Source organism: Plutella xylostella, chromosome 15, assembly GCF_932276165.1.
Source record: "Plutella xylostella chromosome 15, ilPluXylo3.1, whole genome shotgun sequence".
Lineage (NCBI taxonomy): Eukaryota > Metazoa > Arthropoda > Insecta > Lepidoptera > Plutellidae > Plutella > Plutella xylostella.
In genome coordinates this window covers 4,586,674-4,601,666 of record NC_063995.1, presented here as the reverse complement: position 1 = coordinate 4,601,666, position 14,993 = coordinate 4,586,674, and the positions used below count along the sequence as shown (strand labels likewise).

Below are 14,993 nucleotides of genomic sequence, written 5' to 3'. Positions count from 1 at the left end.
CAATCTTTAGGTTCGGAAACTGCGGCGAGAGTTGGCTGATGCCAAAGAAAAGGTCCACACGCTGACGACTCAATTGACAACAAATGTAAGTAATAAACATAACTTTACTTAACTATCTCCACCAGGTTCTTTATGTTAACGACTTCCATTAACATAACAATGCACAGGAAATGTTGCAGTATTGTTCGGTTAAAGGTTTGTATTCAATCCAGTTCAGGAACATTAACTGACCACCAACTTGTGTGAATATTCAACGGGAACGGTTACCATATAACTCTTTGGGCTGATTAGCAGATATAATACAAAAGACCAACCGGCTAAGACTGTGTTGCTATAGAAGATAAAAGCAAATTGAAATTTAATACTTTACTTTAGTAAGCAGTACAGGCATCTAATTAACAAACCGTAAGAATAACATTTGACACGGCATAAGCAGCGTACGCCTACTGGCTGTAACCCGATCTCTGTACGCACACAATGATTACTGACGTGACACCTCATGGACCATCTTGCGGGGGGCGACTGCCTCCGCTCACTAACAAACTGTGGATTTGTTTATAGTCTCAACAGTGTAACATTACACTTTCCAATTTTGTGGCTTCAGCAGATCGTAGCTCATTTTGCGGTTGACAGGAGCACTTGATACTTTGACCTCAGGAATTTTCTTGTCTCCTGATATAAATGTGTCATAATTTACTGTTTTGCTGTCGGCTTAGTTATGGTGAAGAAAGTGGATATTGAATGTCGCAGTATGGGTAAAGGGGCAGTTAATGATGTTAGAGGCCGAAGCGGCCGTGAGACGGCCGAGGTGCCTCCATATCGGGCGACGAGAATTTGTGCCAAACGACAACTGCCACCGCAAATGTTTATAAGTACTTTGCGGTCCAAGTGTAATGCTAATCTGTTTGGTACACTACACAGTAGCTGTGGCACATAGATTGATTTCTATGAAATCTTATAAAATACTTACTTATAAATATAGAAAAATCTTAGCTCTGCCTTCACTTAGCGACATTATTACATAACTAATTATAATTTTTCCAAAAGTTTTACGTGCTCGTATAAACAGGTGTAATTAATGATTAGATACTTAATTATTGTTGCTATTAAGTACGTTTCAAACGGCCCAATTACTTTGATAGGCGTAGGTACGAGTATTTCTTGTGCAGTACGGCACCGCGGCATGATAAAGCGCCAGCGAGCATGGCCTAGTACGGTGAGTTACGATTGACAACGTCCACATTGACCTGCTAAAACATTGACTTATGTCAAATGTGGGCTTGTTTTATCTTTACGTATTGGCCATTGCAGAAAGTAGAGAAGACCTAAACCTCTACACTCACAGGTATTTACTAGAAATAAAAGTTTTACAAAGAATTTAAGAACGTAAATAATGAAAATCCTGACCTCAAAACAAAGGGCTTATAGGTTAATGAAACTGCGCTTCGTTAAAATTTGGTGAAATAACGGTAAATGAGGCCATTAATGATGCACCACCTGTCCTCACTCAGATTGTTTGAGGCGGAGAAAAAGTAGGGTTTTCAATGAAAGCTTTTTGTTCTCCTAATTTACTGCACTAAAGCCGTGCTGCCATAAATAATTCAACGCAGAGCATAAGCTGAGTCGTTCTTGCGTTGCTATTGTATTGTTTTAGATGCTGCGTGTTTTACTGGCCACAGTCTTGTGTTGTCTCTTATGTTTGAATAGCTTATTACACCATGTTTATTCTAAGTCGGCTTTATCAAAAGCTCGTGATCTCTCTGCCAGTCAATTATTTGCAAAGTTGTATAACCGATATGCATTTCGAAACTTGAATTGATTTGGTCCCGAGTTTCGGCTTATTAAAATGAAAGCCATTGAACTGTGTGTTTTAATAAACCGTTAATTGTTATTGCTAATTGCTGCAGCTACATAGCTCTAATGGTCGATACCAGTTTTTATATCGCAGGCACACTGTAATGCGAAGTGACGCGGCGGCTCGCATCGTCGACTCCGATACCAATTGGTTTCAATAACAATTTAATTTGATGTATCGATCGATTTGCTCTATTGTCCTTATTGTTATCATGCATTATTGAGTTCATATTGCTTTTACTAATGTTTGGTTAAATGTGGCGATGGGTGCATAATTTTATTTAGTATTTCATTCAGATTTTAAATCAATTTTACTCTCCAGATTTGTACGTTGATCTTCTTTTGTAGCTTCCTAGCCGTTAAATTCAAACTGAAAAGGCATTCGGACATAATTTTGTTGGCAGGTCGTATTGTGGTAAAGCTCTGGACCTACTGGCTATCTGCCAAAATGGTATCAAAGATACGCATTGGCAACGACGGAACAGCTTAAATTTGAATACATTAATTGTTATGTTTATCCTGCTGATTTCCTACTACATTTGGAATCGAGAGTTCAATCACCTGCATTATGAGTATAGAAATTTAAAATTATAGATTTGTATCCAGCAACGGCATAAAATAGCTTATTACCTGTCATCACCTTAAGCGCTCTAAGGACTACGGGTAGTAGTTTACGATACAAATGAGGATTACCGTAATAAACTGGCAAACCATATTCAGCCGGCACAAATTACTCAGAAAACATTCGTCTTGTAATCATTATAAAAAATCTTCAATCTAATAATAATCTATCATACCACACCACAGCCGATTGGGTTTATTGAACCATCTATGAAGTAATAAAATGTTATACCAGGCTTATAAAAACTACATTTGCATATTTCACACTCATGATACCAACCGCATATCGTTGGCGTACTAAATTCAAACACAAAGTAATGTTTTGCCGCGTCCCGCGGCCGCGTGTGCGCAGAGACGTTATCATGTGTAACTAGAGCCGTGGCCCATAAATCCTGAGAAGTACTGCCACTTGCGCAACAAGTGTCGAGCGCACGTTAATGTGCTCGCGACCCTCCGCCTCTGATGCTCCATCATCGTCACTGACTAAAATACTATTAATATCGTTTATGAATACATATAATAATTCATCATCATCATAGTTGACCTTAGAATCGTTATATCTATTTTTTACACGGTGGCTCCACTCACCCTATTTTTTACTATAAACATTTGACCATAACAGAGCTCCCGGATCTCGTCCCCTAAAAGCTTAGTAGACCGTGGATTGTTTGGTGATCCGGGTTCGGTCGGGCTCGGCCCTTCCCGAGTTGAGTCAACGCGGGGCAGACAAGCCGACACTGGCGTATCGTGTCTTCAGATCAGCTAAGTTGAGACTGCCCAAGCCAGTCCGCGTTAAACTGCGTCGCGCAGTAGACGTACGCTCGTTGTGCGTGCTCTGTACACTCCGACTGTGTATTCTTTATAAACAATACTTCCAAGTGAACACAAGGATTTCTGTGAAAACGTTTGTAGTGCAAAAGTGTTGTTTAAGTTTACGTTCGTTGTTAATACAATTCCGTGATCAATTGGATAAAGCAATGGTCGCAAATGATCTGTTGTTTTGTGGCCAAGACATCCGGATGTAATCTAATGTTTTTATATATTTGGTCTCTCAAAAGTTGATTTCTTCAATTAGAGGTACTGATATTCAATTCAAAAGATGTATGCAATGGAAGACGTTACGTCTACAATGATTACTAGTAATTGGTCAATTTATTTAATAACATCAAACTTAAATTATTTGTTCAAATTTGTAGCTTCTAAATAATGCTTTGAATGGATTTTACCATCGCTAAGTTGCATTTGTTCGCTAGTGGTAGTGAGTCAAGTGCTCAAGACCAGGTAACAAACAACGTCCCCTTTTTTACGGTCGTTCCCAAATCCTATTATACCCTGTCCATCCTCACCTACCGTATTATCTTCATTACATTTATTCCTTGTTACATTGTCAGTAACTTAGAAATGTTTATAGGTATCGCGTTCAACTGTCATCTTATCTTGTAACTTTATTTAAAATTTTCAATAATAAATATTATATTGACCATGTTACCTATATGTATAGACTTAATTGATTAATTTTGGTTGGTATATTAAAAGTTATATATAGTAGGAGTGTCTCGTTAGCTTTTCTTTGACATAGGTACTTATAATGAGCTTTTTGTTTTTTTTTGTATTGTGTGTAAATACAGAAGTTTCACATCTAATTTCTTCGCCACTAATATAGGTTATAGGTAATTGCTAGGTACTTGACGTTTGAATCGACATGTCGTAGAGATTCAGACAGAAATGTCTCACGACATGAAAGCAAACATCAAAGCCCAAGAATATATGTTTATAGTTAGGTTCTGGTTCTTTTGAGGTCAAGACTTTGATATCAATCTTGTTTGATGTGTTTTACACCCATATCATAACCTGGACTTTTAATGGCACCGTTGTATGCACTTTTAAGGTCTTCGTAAAAAGCATCATGTGTAACATTTATGACCATTATGCAGTTTGTAATATGCTAGCTTTAAATAACAAGCCTAATGGCAAAGTAATTTTCTCTTGACATTAATGTTGTCATCAGTAAACGCAACTGCAGTATCTAGCCTAATTTTGATAAAATTTATCAGTAGGTACTTACTTGTTTAGTCATTTTTACACAGAAATATGTAGGTAGGTACATTAGATAACGCAAAGACGTTTAGAAGTAGGAAGCTACTCTGTTATGATAATATTGTGGCGGTTGTAAAAATTGCACATAAACTCGAATATCGTTTTCAATTTTATCAAGAAAAACCTTTTTCTGCAACAGAATTCTCTACTTGTTAATGTCTGTAATTTTAATAACATCTTTCAAACATTAGGTTGTGCTATTTTAAGTACCAGAAAATCAACTTAATATTATGCTAGAAGTCCTAAAAAGAGATTTATCATTTCGTTAGTTCTGTAAGTATGCATTGACAACGGTTCTCGTCCTATTTACGCAAGAGCGTTCCGCGGTCGCCTCTTGCAGCATCCCGGGTAACACGAGCACACTAATCTAACACAAACACATTTAAGCAAACAGATCCGACTCCATCAGTTCTTTGACTGTCTCCATCAAAGGATTCATTTTTATGCTCTTTCTCAGTATTTAACAAAAGAAATGTAGTTAGAAGGACCCACTTTTTCCCGCGGCCATCCGGTGCTAGCAGTCGGACGGCATTTTTCTCATAAATCATAGCCTTTTGTAGCTCATCCAGTACCAGTAACTGGTACGCGACTGTTTTTAAATTCAATATGTATTCCATCATGCGGATGCCTAGCTGTTGGATATCATTTGTATTTTATTATGATAGTCTATCATTCTTTTTAAAACATTTTTTTTATCTTTGACTATTGTATTCACTTGTATCGTTATCGATCAAGTTAATCGTGTTGAAGATCTATATCTTTAGCATACTCCTCATGTTATCGTTCTGTTATGTAAACAAGTAGTACAAATTGTGCACTATGGTTAACAAAAATTACAGATTTGTATATTTGAGTGGACATGTCAATTATTTGCAAATCTTTCTATTCAAATGGCAGGAAGACAGTAAGAGGCATTTACTGGTTGTTATAAGAGTGTAGTGTGTTCAATCAGCGAAGCGCCTTCTCGGCGAGTTTCAATTGAGGTTAATTCATTCGAAGACGGGCCAGGGATCTCTAGCGCCCCTGCATTATTTATTCTTCAATAACTTAAATGGACTAGTAGTTCTCTTCATAAATAACGGCTATGAATTTATCACGTTTATAACTGATTCCACCACCGCTTACGTCTCTCTATCATCTTAATACATAACGTTATATTGTGAGGCTATCTGTCTCTTCGAACCATTATATCAAACTATACTTGTGTGATGTGATTTATGTACAAAATACCTACAACGATAAGGTTAATTTTGGGTGAATATAGTGTGAAGTTTACGATGTTCTGCGTCAACAGAAACTTTTATGCTTTCCCAACAGAGCCGCAGAGAAAATAGTCGTGTGTTTATGGTGCAAAGACAACGAACTCATTAAATATCAGCTTTGAAAAACACTGATAGTAGTTTGTAGGGTTAATGTCTTCTTTTAATGTTTCAAGTAGTAAAATCCTGTAGGAAAGTTTCAGGAATCAATGAAATTGTAACAGAAAAACTAAACATCTCCTAGTTTAATTGAGAAGTACATACATATAAGGAACTATTTCATGTTCCGTAATAACGGAAAACGTCTTAATTATTAAATACATTTTGAGACAGGAAGGAAGTATTAAAGTAAGGAATTTAATTGAAGAATATTTATTTCATCCGCAAAACCGTTGTTATAATGAAGCTGATGGAGCGGGTTACATAAGCACTAATCAATGGAGGATGTAAACGTTCTTTCTTGTTGATCGTTTCCTAAATATAGGTGAATCTCTATAGACGCTTGAGATTCATTAAACGCAAAATCTTAAAATTTTATGGGTGCAGATAATCTTTATGAGTTTTATGACACATACGCGTTTATTTATTGGCCACCACATTAGAAATTACGTCAACCTCGTTGACCCCTCATATTATAAGTTCATCACCGATTTTCATGCCATAACCCCTTGATTGTTCTATTTAAGTATTGCCATTGCCACTCAACGTTGTATGATTTTTATACTTACGGTATTTAGTATTATACGAGTGCAGTGTAGGTAAAAATTATAATTTAGTAAAGTTTGTTGATATTAAGATTTTACTTTTTATTTTCATGCTAGTTTAATAATGCTCGTATTCATGAGCCATAGCTAATAGGCGGTCGAAAATACTACGCAATGTAATGTTACGCTGGTTAATTTAGAAAATTTGTATGCTGTGTTTTAGAAAACTTAAGATTTAATTTAATATTTTACATTAAAAATAAAATTTTAAATATACTTAAGTACCTACTATACCTCTACATCCCTCTATCAATGAATGAATTTATCTATACAAAACTTGTTTCGCGTTTACGTCATTTTTAACGATAATTCTGACCTTGATACCGAAACGGCGAAAATTCTTAACGTGTACATTACATAATCATCGATGTGTACGGTAAATTATAGCGGGCACGATGTTGCAAACACTAATAAAAAGAAAATCCGGATAAAGTACACATATCCTTTGGTGTTGAAACTATATTTTTCTATTTAATTGTTGTGTTGTCATGTCATCGCATATCGTTGTTACGGAAACCTTTTGACACGAGTGCGTCCGTTTTGAGGTTTTTGTTTTGGATGTTGAATGTAGCCGCGGAAGGAAGCACTACAGTAGATTGGTGGCTGCATATCTATAGCCAGGAAGCGCCACCGGCAGCACCGGTAGCATCGCTCTCACTTGAACACGGTTAAGAACGGATAACACTCGAGTTGCACAATTGTAAACAGTATTAGGCTTACGCTGTCTAAGCTCTTACAGCTTTCCGGTGGTCCCCTGACTCAGCAGCAGATAACAAAGACGAGTAGCTAAGCATTGCATAAGAAAGAATACATTCACTGTGTAGGTATTAATCACCAGCTATGCGTTGAAACTTGATCGGAATATGTGACATGTATGAATATCTGTAAAATAATTTATGTAATCATCGATAGCACAAATCAATTTGAGTTTTGCGACCCAACCTAGCCGATACATACCTACGATGGTTTATTACTGTAGTCTCCCAGTCGGAATGGGCCATTCTCTCGTCGTCTGTGTCACATTTTCTTCAGTAATTTGTGATATGCTTGGTAGAATCGCATATTTCGATATAGTCCTTTGTAATATATCCGTTCCGTTTCACTAGGATTTCGAGCCAGAACAGTTTCATACCGCTGTGGTTGTATATTTGTATAGTAATCGAATGTTTATGCTAATGGGAACATGATAATGTATGACAGGTCAAATCAACATGCTATTCAAGCTAGAAAATATACGCAGTTTGAATTAAATTAACTGAATTTAAAATAAATCAAGTGTCCAAAATGATACTTCACCTCATATCGAATGTCTATGCCATCAAGAATGCTTCGTTCCTGGGCCATGTGCGTAGCAGATGTGCTCCTTAAGCCTGCTTATTAAATTGCTCAGCAAACATAATATAAAGAATGTTGCTCCTATGTTTGTTTAATATATTACTTAAATGTGTCCAGTCTTATTTGATCATTTGTGTCTTTTTTCATGGCCTCGCGACTTGCGTTATTTATGAGTAGTTAAACCAACTGTATATTCTGCAAACAATTATTGGGCTTGTCTTAGCTCTATATTATTATAGTAAAATATATAGCTACTAGTTTGTTTTTCATTTCCTTGTTGTGTATTAAAACTAATAAAGGACTCACTAATGCCATTGGGAGTACCTTCTTAAGTCGCAGTAGTCTTCGCTTGGAATAATGATTATTCCGTTGAGATCATCGTTATAAATCATTATCTTCCTCGTATCACTGATCCTGTGGTTTACGACATGCAATTAACCGTTTAGTACACCTAGGTAAATAGTATCAGTATGTTCTTACGCTGTTTGTATAAATACCAAACCAAAATTCTGTATGGTTTATTTTGCTAGCCGTTTAAAGATGTTTACTGCGTTTTTGCCACCAAACCTGTTTAGTCCCTAGCGTATCCGTTTTGTGCCGTTCGTGTGACGACAAATTATCACAATCAAAAACCAGTTCGCTACACTTTCTATTTAACACCTAATAACACAGTGGAACTGCAGAAGTGCAAAGTTTTTGTAGGTATGATTCATATGTTATCAAGTGCTGTAAATAGATTTTGAAACTTTTTACAGCACTTTTTGAGATATTTATCATCTGAGGTCATCTCAAGGGTCGGCGGCGGTGCTCGATGCTTAATCTCGGAGTTATTCTAGGAAACTCTTATCTTATAGAATTTATGTAACAGAGTGCTATTTAGATTTTTGTTCATCAAGTTAAAATAATAACCCAGATTACAAGGTTTAATAGTTTACACAAATAATAAAATACAGGTTTTTAATGATAATATTATACATTATATCCTATATATCTATAAAGAGGTTATATGGATATTTAGGTATAATTTATTCAATCACTACCTTTTAATCTTAATGTACCTAAATTCCGTAATTATAAAACCACAATAAATAGTTACCTACCTGAAATCATCCACAACTAGACAAATGAACTCTACCATGGCGCGCCACAGCAATGCTGACTATCTAAATATTTTGAAAGTAACCTATGGGCCGCGGAAAAACTATAATTAGGTCGAAAATACGTCTCTAAGCAATCTCGTGTACACATGATCGGGTCATCGACAATGCATCCCGACTCGGCACCGTTAGGGTCATGTTCTCTTTAGCAACTCGTGTGCGTACGCGCATGAGAGTGAAGGCTGAATCACTTAGCACACGAAAAGTATCTTGTTACCTGATTATTTTTATTCTTGGGTCACTACAGTATGCCCTACAGACTTACTGAGGTACAGATGGCCCTTTTATCGAGGCCATCGGTCGACAACTCGACAGTTGATATGTCACTCACAGCTACCCAAGTATCACCACACTAATTATAATAAATTAATAACAAATGCAGGGACGTAGGTAAACGAAACTTAATAATAATAATGTTCTTTATTACAGGCAGCACCCATATAAAATTACAATAAATACAAAAATTACAGTTACAATTAAAAAACAAAAAAATATAAGGAAACGTCAGTCATAGAGAGGCGCTATTTAAATATTTTGAAATGGCAGAGAAATTTTATTTTACGAAACGGAGCTTACTACGATCGTAGTGAACTTGGTTATGAAGCTTAACTCAGGTCGTTGATACGTGATGAAGTGCAAGCGCATGTTGCAGTAAAGATAGAAAGAGAACAACGTAAATATTACATCCATCCTTTTCTTATTTGCAAGTAAGAGCTCTCTCACTGAGCTTCTTTTTGTATTGAATATTATTAACATTGTTATTTTAACTTACAGTTCTATCGTTGATGTTTGCCATTTATATTTATGTAACTTATGTAATGTTATAGATTAGTGAAAGTTCCAGTCAGTTTTTTTATTATACAATATGTTAATGAAGAGCTTTTATCTTTGTTTTATAATATTAATAAATTAAAATATTATCTAGTTTATATCAATCGATCGAAGCTAAAGATCGCATCCAGTGGCGTGCTTTAGAAGAGGCCAACGTCTAGCAGTGGACTGCTATAAGCTGATGATGATGAAGATCGTAAAAAATGCATTTTGCCCAAAATAACTTACGTATTTATAGCAGTCGGAAAAATGTTGCCGAACATTTAATTCCAGTTACTTATTAATTAATTTATGTCCATTATGAATGTATCCCAAGAGCGTCAATGGATACAGACTGGTCCCTCCCTCCCGTTCTTGTCAAGACGACTCTATAGTTAGTTGTTCAATCGGAGTCTGCGATCGCCCCTCATAATTTATGACTTAACCCGTATAACAACATGACCTGCCATTGTTTGACTACACAATCGAGTAAGACCAGACGCGCCTTCTCTTCTAACACTACTAACGATTTAATGATAGGGCTCACTATTTGTTCGGGAAGTCATTATAGCAAAGGTTAATTGGCACTTTGCTGGCATGCACCTCGAATTTATAAAAGTTCCCACAATGCACGTGGCTTTTAAATGTGGTCTAAGACCTAAGAGATGCCTCGTCAATAGAACGTCGAGTATAACATGTCTGGTTAAATTGATGCGTTGACCCGTGTAACGGCAGGGCTAGCTATTGTTACCTCGGCTCAGATGAATAATGCAGGCCTCGTAACTCCCGCTTTTATGAGCCAACCGAACGTTTACCCATGTGATTTTAGAGTTCAAGGTCGTTGACTCTGCTTTCACGATTCCCGTGACGTGACCGTACAAATTGCATGTACTCTCATCTTATAACTACTCTATCTATTAAAGGGTGTCATTTAAACGATCGCCAATTAAATCAGTTTTGAATTTGCTAAATAATAGGTTTGAAGGCAAAATAGTAGATTTGCCAGCAAATTTTTGTAAATAAGTCTGATCACTTGAATGAGATGATAACTTTGAAGGCAGATTCTTCCCTATATAGCATATTCTATTCTCTTCTTAAACAGTTGATACTGAATGTGAACCTTTTGTAAATAAAGTTCACATAAACCTTGGATCTTAACTGAACAGAATTGTAACGACCGTCAATAAACGTAAATTCGAATAAGGAGTCAGCTGTATGCTGTATTCGAATACTGTGAGTCACTCTCGCACAATGTGTGAGATACCTTATATCTGCTTACAAACCCTTTTCATATGAAATGATTTATTTGATATATTTTTGAATAGATACCCATATACACATAATATTCGCAGTCTATAATATGTCAGTAATAATCCCTCAGTAGGAGTAGCAACAATGCCCTGCTGATAATAACCCGGTCCACACACACCGGATGAACGTGATCACACAACTTGCTTGTTATAACCATAAATAGGTGCATCCGACTTTAACATTATAAGAATTACGAATACTTTTGCAGTCTCATTTCTAGATATAGAAAGTTGATGTAGACCGGAGGGCGCTTAATGAACTACGAGTATTATCTTGTAACTACTATCATAAAAGACACGTTTGCATGTGTTGCGTTGTCTGCAGCGGTAATACTAAAGTTTTTTTTTGTATATTATGCGTTCAGCCATCAGGCAATGTGGTATGTGAGTCGAGTGCCTCTGGGCTGATAGGGTTAAATTATCAACTAGACAAAAATAATTCTACTCGACCATCTCCTCTCTAAACAGGTCAAGTGTTGGAAACCTCAAACTACATCTCAACTACTTGAGGGTTTATATTTTTAGACAAAAAGTCTACAAAGCTCTCGTACTTGTATAAAAAATATCAATTGTAGGTGGGTACTAAGTAACGTTCGTAACGTTTTCCATTGCACTTTTATTTAATCATCAACAAAACAACGTATGTAAACTGATAAACAACACTTAAACATTTTCCGCTTTCTAGATAATACACCAGATGATGTACAACGAATTCTTGATTATATGTAACAATATTAGTGTTTTATCGGGAATTATATGGTGTATAATGTGTGTACCAACTACGGTGCTTCTACTACACTCATGAAGAAATGAGCTATTGATCATTGGACAGAACGAACATGGCAGTTACTACTTCTCCTACCTACCATGGCTCACCGATTCACGATGGATTTGCTACTATTCGAGCACCAAGGAGTCGTATTAAAATAAGGAATCTTATTGAACCAAATAATCCAGCTAATCTACCTCAACGGCATTCGGAGTATTTTACTTTACAAAGAAATAAAAATTGTTTCTTAGACAATACTTGTGGAGTCCAATATGTGGCTAAGGATCCACCGCCGCTCCCAGATAAACCAACTCGCCTAAGCTTAACTGAGCCAATTTATGCCAAAGTTAGTCCGTCAAAAGGCAATTCTCCAGTAAACTATGTGAATGGGTCGCAAGAAATTCATTACGACTCCATAGACATCAAGCCGAGACGGCGCCGATTAAAAAGCTTAGAGTTTCCTGGAGAGCAGGAGCTAAAGACAGGTGAAAAAATTACTAACGTGAACTTGAGTAACGGTGAGAGGCAGTTGTATGAGCGGCACGTCGGCAACCACGACGGAGTTGAGCAGCATTCCTCCCGCAAGGACGCAATGGGAAGTACACTTGACTTCAGAAGAAGTCATAGCGATCGAGATAATTGCTCTGAGTCTTCTTACTTCACTGATAATGACAGGCCTATATCGAGCTACAGCGATAATTCTACCATACCATCTACTGATACGGAAGACGTGCTAAAAGATTTACCAAATCGGTCAAAATTTCACCGATCACCGCAAAAGTTTGCAACGTTAAATCACCGTCGACCTAAATCAATTGATTTAAAATCTCCAAGTTTCACGGATAATCCTTTTTATGGAAGTCTTCAAAGAAACAAGATGGGATTTTATTCTGAACCTAATACACCACTCTCTGGTGATAACATAAGTCTAAATGATGAACCAAGTATTTTAAATGAAGTGCAGCAAATACCAAGAATGCCCTTGCAGAATAATCGGAATGGTTTTAAAAGATCTGTGAGTGAAACAAATGGTTTTACAAAAAGGCTTAACTATAGACATTCATTTAGCGCTGATCTTAGACCACAAGTTATTAAAAGACCACATAAATGCTGTGAATGTATAACTGGAATAACTGCAGATGAAGAAGAATCTACATCTCGACCACATTCGCGAACTTTAGGAACCTTGTATGAATCTCAAGACTCAAAAATTGGCTGTCAAACAATTCTTCGATCCAAGCCACCTGTGCCCTGGTGGGAGCTAGCAATGAAAAAGTCTCGTTATAAAAGCTGCCCCATTTTAGAAGAGGTAAGATTGATTTTATTAAAACTTTTATAATATGTATTTACTTTCTTTTTTGCTGACTTTCTTGCTATAAAATAAATTATCATGGTGATCCATCCCCGATAAAAGGGTGTAATAAATTTGTATACATGTGTATCTCTGTTAACTGTAACAGTCGGCGGCCACGCACTGCATCGCTAAAGTTAGACTTTTCATCGACTTTTCCAAATAAACAAAACTATCGCATGTTTTAAGGTACGGTGTGGCTATGCTAAGTGCATGTTCACTGTGTTTTAGCCCTACGTTTTAAATGGACATATAAAACTGCAATTTCACTTACTCAAAAGCTATTATTCAGTTGGGGGAGAACATTGCGTGTTCAATTCACCTGACGTCCCTTCGGCGTGGGGTAAGGTAACTGACACGGAAATTCCCAAATGAATGCGCAGGAAATAGTGTTTTTGCTGTCGGTTTTTTTGGAAGTCATCGTAGTCCATAATATTATGTATTCACAATACCCTACATTTGCTATGGTATATTGTTAATAGATGCCAGGAACCTGATTAATGACATAATTCCCACCGGAATCAACAGTTTCATTGCAGTCATAGTCATGCACTGGGGCCGTAACAATTGTTTGCAGATTATGTGAAATCTATTGACTTCCATCTACATATCCAACAAACAACATAACATGTAATTTGTAGAATTTATGTTTCTAATACTTTAGTTTTAAAGAATCATCATCATCATCATCATCATCAGCCTTCTATCGCCCACTGTTGGGTTGGTTTTAAAGAATCAAATTAATAAAATAGTTGCATATTCTTATACCTTCTTCATATTCTCATACACTTTGCCAACAATGAAAAAAAGGCTACCTGCATATCGAGGGCCATGGGAAGGTCGTTTTATTGGTCAGGTGTTGGTTTAATCATGCTTGTAAGCTTTTAAATCTCTACAATACCATTTTACTATTCCCACGGTGGTAAAGAAGTTAATAATAGCAAAATGTTATCTTCATCGGCCATATTATTTGAACATTATGAATGATAATGATAACTGTATTAACATAAAATCAGTGACAGTCTTACTTGTATACATATTTTTATTTAAACACAATTATGTAGGTATGTGTGCACAATCCCACCGTTTCATCATGATTAGAATAGTTGAAATTCCACTGTATAGTATGAAAGTTATTATCGTTGTCTAAGTAGTATTTTGCAACTGGTTGTTTGTGATAATAACATTGTTTATGGACCGCCCATGGTATTTTGTCTACGCAACATTAAGTAGCGTGGGCGCCCAACACGGCTAGTCTAGCATCCATTGTTGCCGCCCGTAAGGGACACCTTTGAACTTGGGCAATCACTGCGACCGCTTTGTCTCAAGTCCACTGAATTATTCGCTTTCTGCATACCTACCAACATTTGGCATTGTTTGAACACGTTTCTCTTAGCACCATTGAGCTTTTATGGGCTGTGAAATTAATATTGTGTTTGTCTTTCTATTTCAGCTCGTTGTTTCTATTTAGAACTGTCAGAATCGAGCCGTATTCGTTTAATGTACGGATATTGGTATTGTAATGAAATGTCAGTAAGAATTTTGTTTATAGCTGCTGAGCGATGCATGGCCGCCATTATATCAACTTAGAATTGTTGCACCCGAGATATATTGAAGTAATTTCAACTTCAAGCACTCATAGTAGTTTATAAAGTATACCTACAGG

The 14,993-nt window shown here is 36.6% G+C and overlaps 1 protein-coding gene across 1 annotated transcript in view; it reads left to right on the top strand.

Annotated features, from left to right (window-relative positions):
- The window catches only part of LOC105398384 (protein sickie), a 144,904-nt gene that overhangs the window by 115,736 nt on the left and 14,175 nt on the right, over positions 1–14,993 (top strand). The window contains exon 19 of the mRNA XM_048625954.1: positions 11–85. Within this exon, the coding sequence (XP_048481911.1) occupies positions 11–85 (75 nt within the window). The remainder of the gene's footprint in view (positions 1–10; positions 86–14,993) is intronic.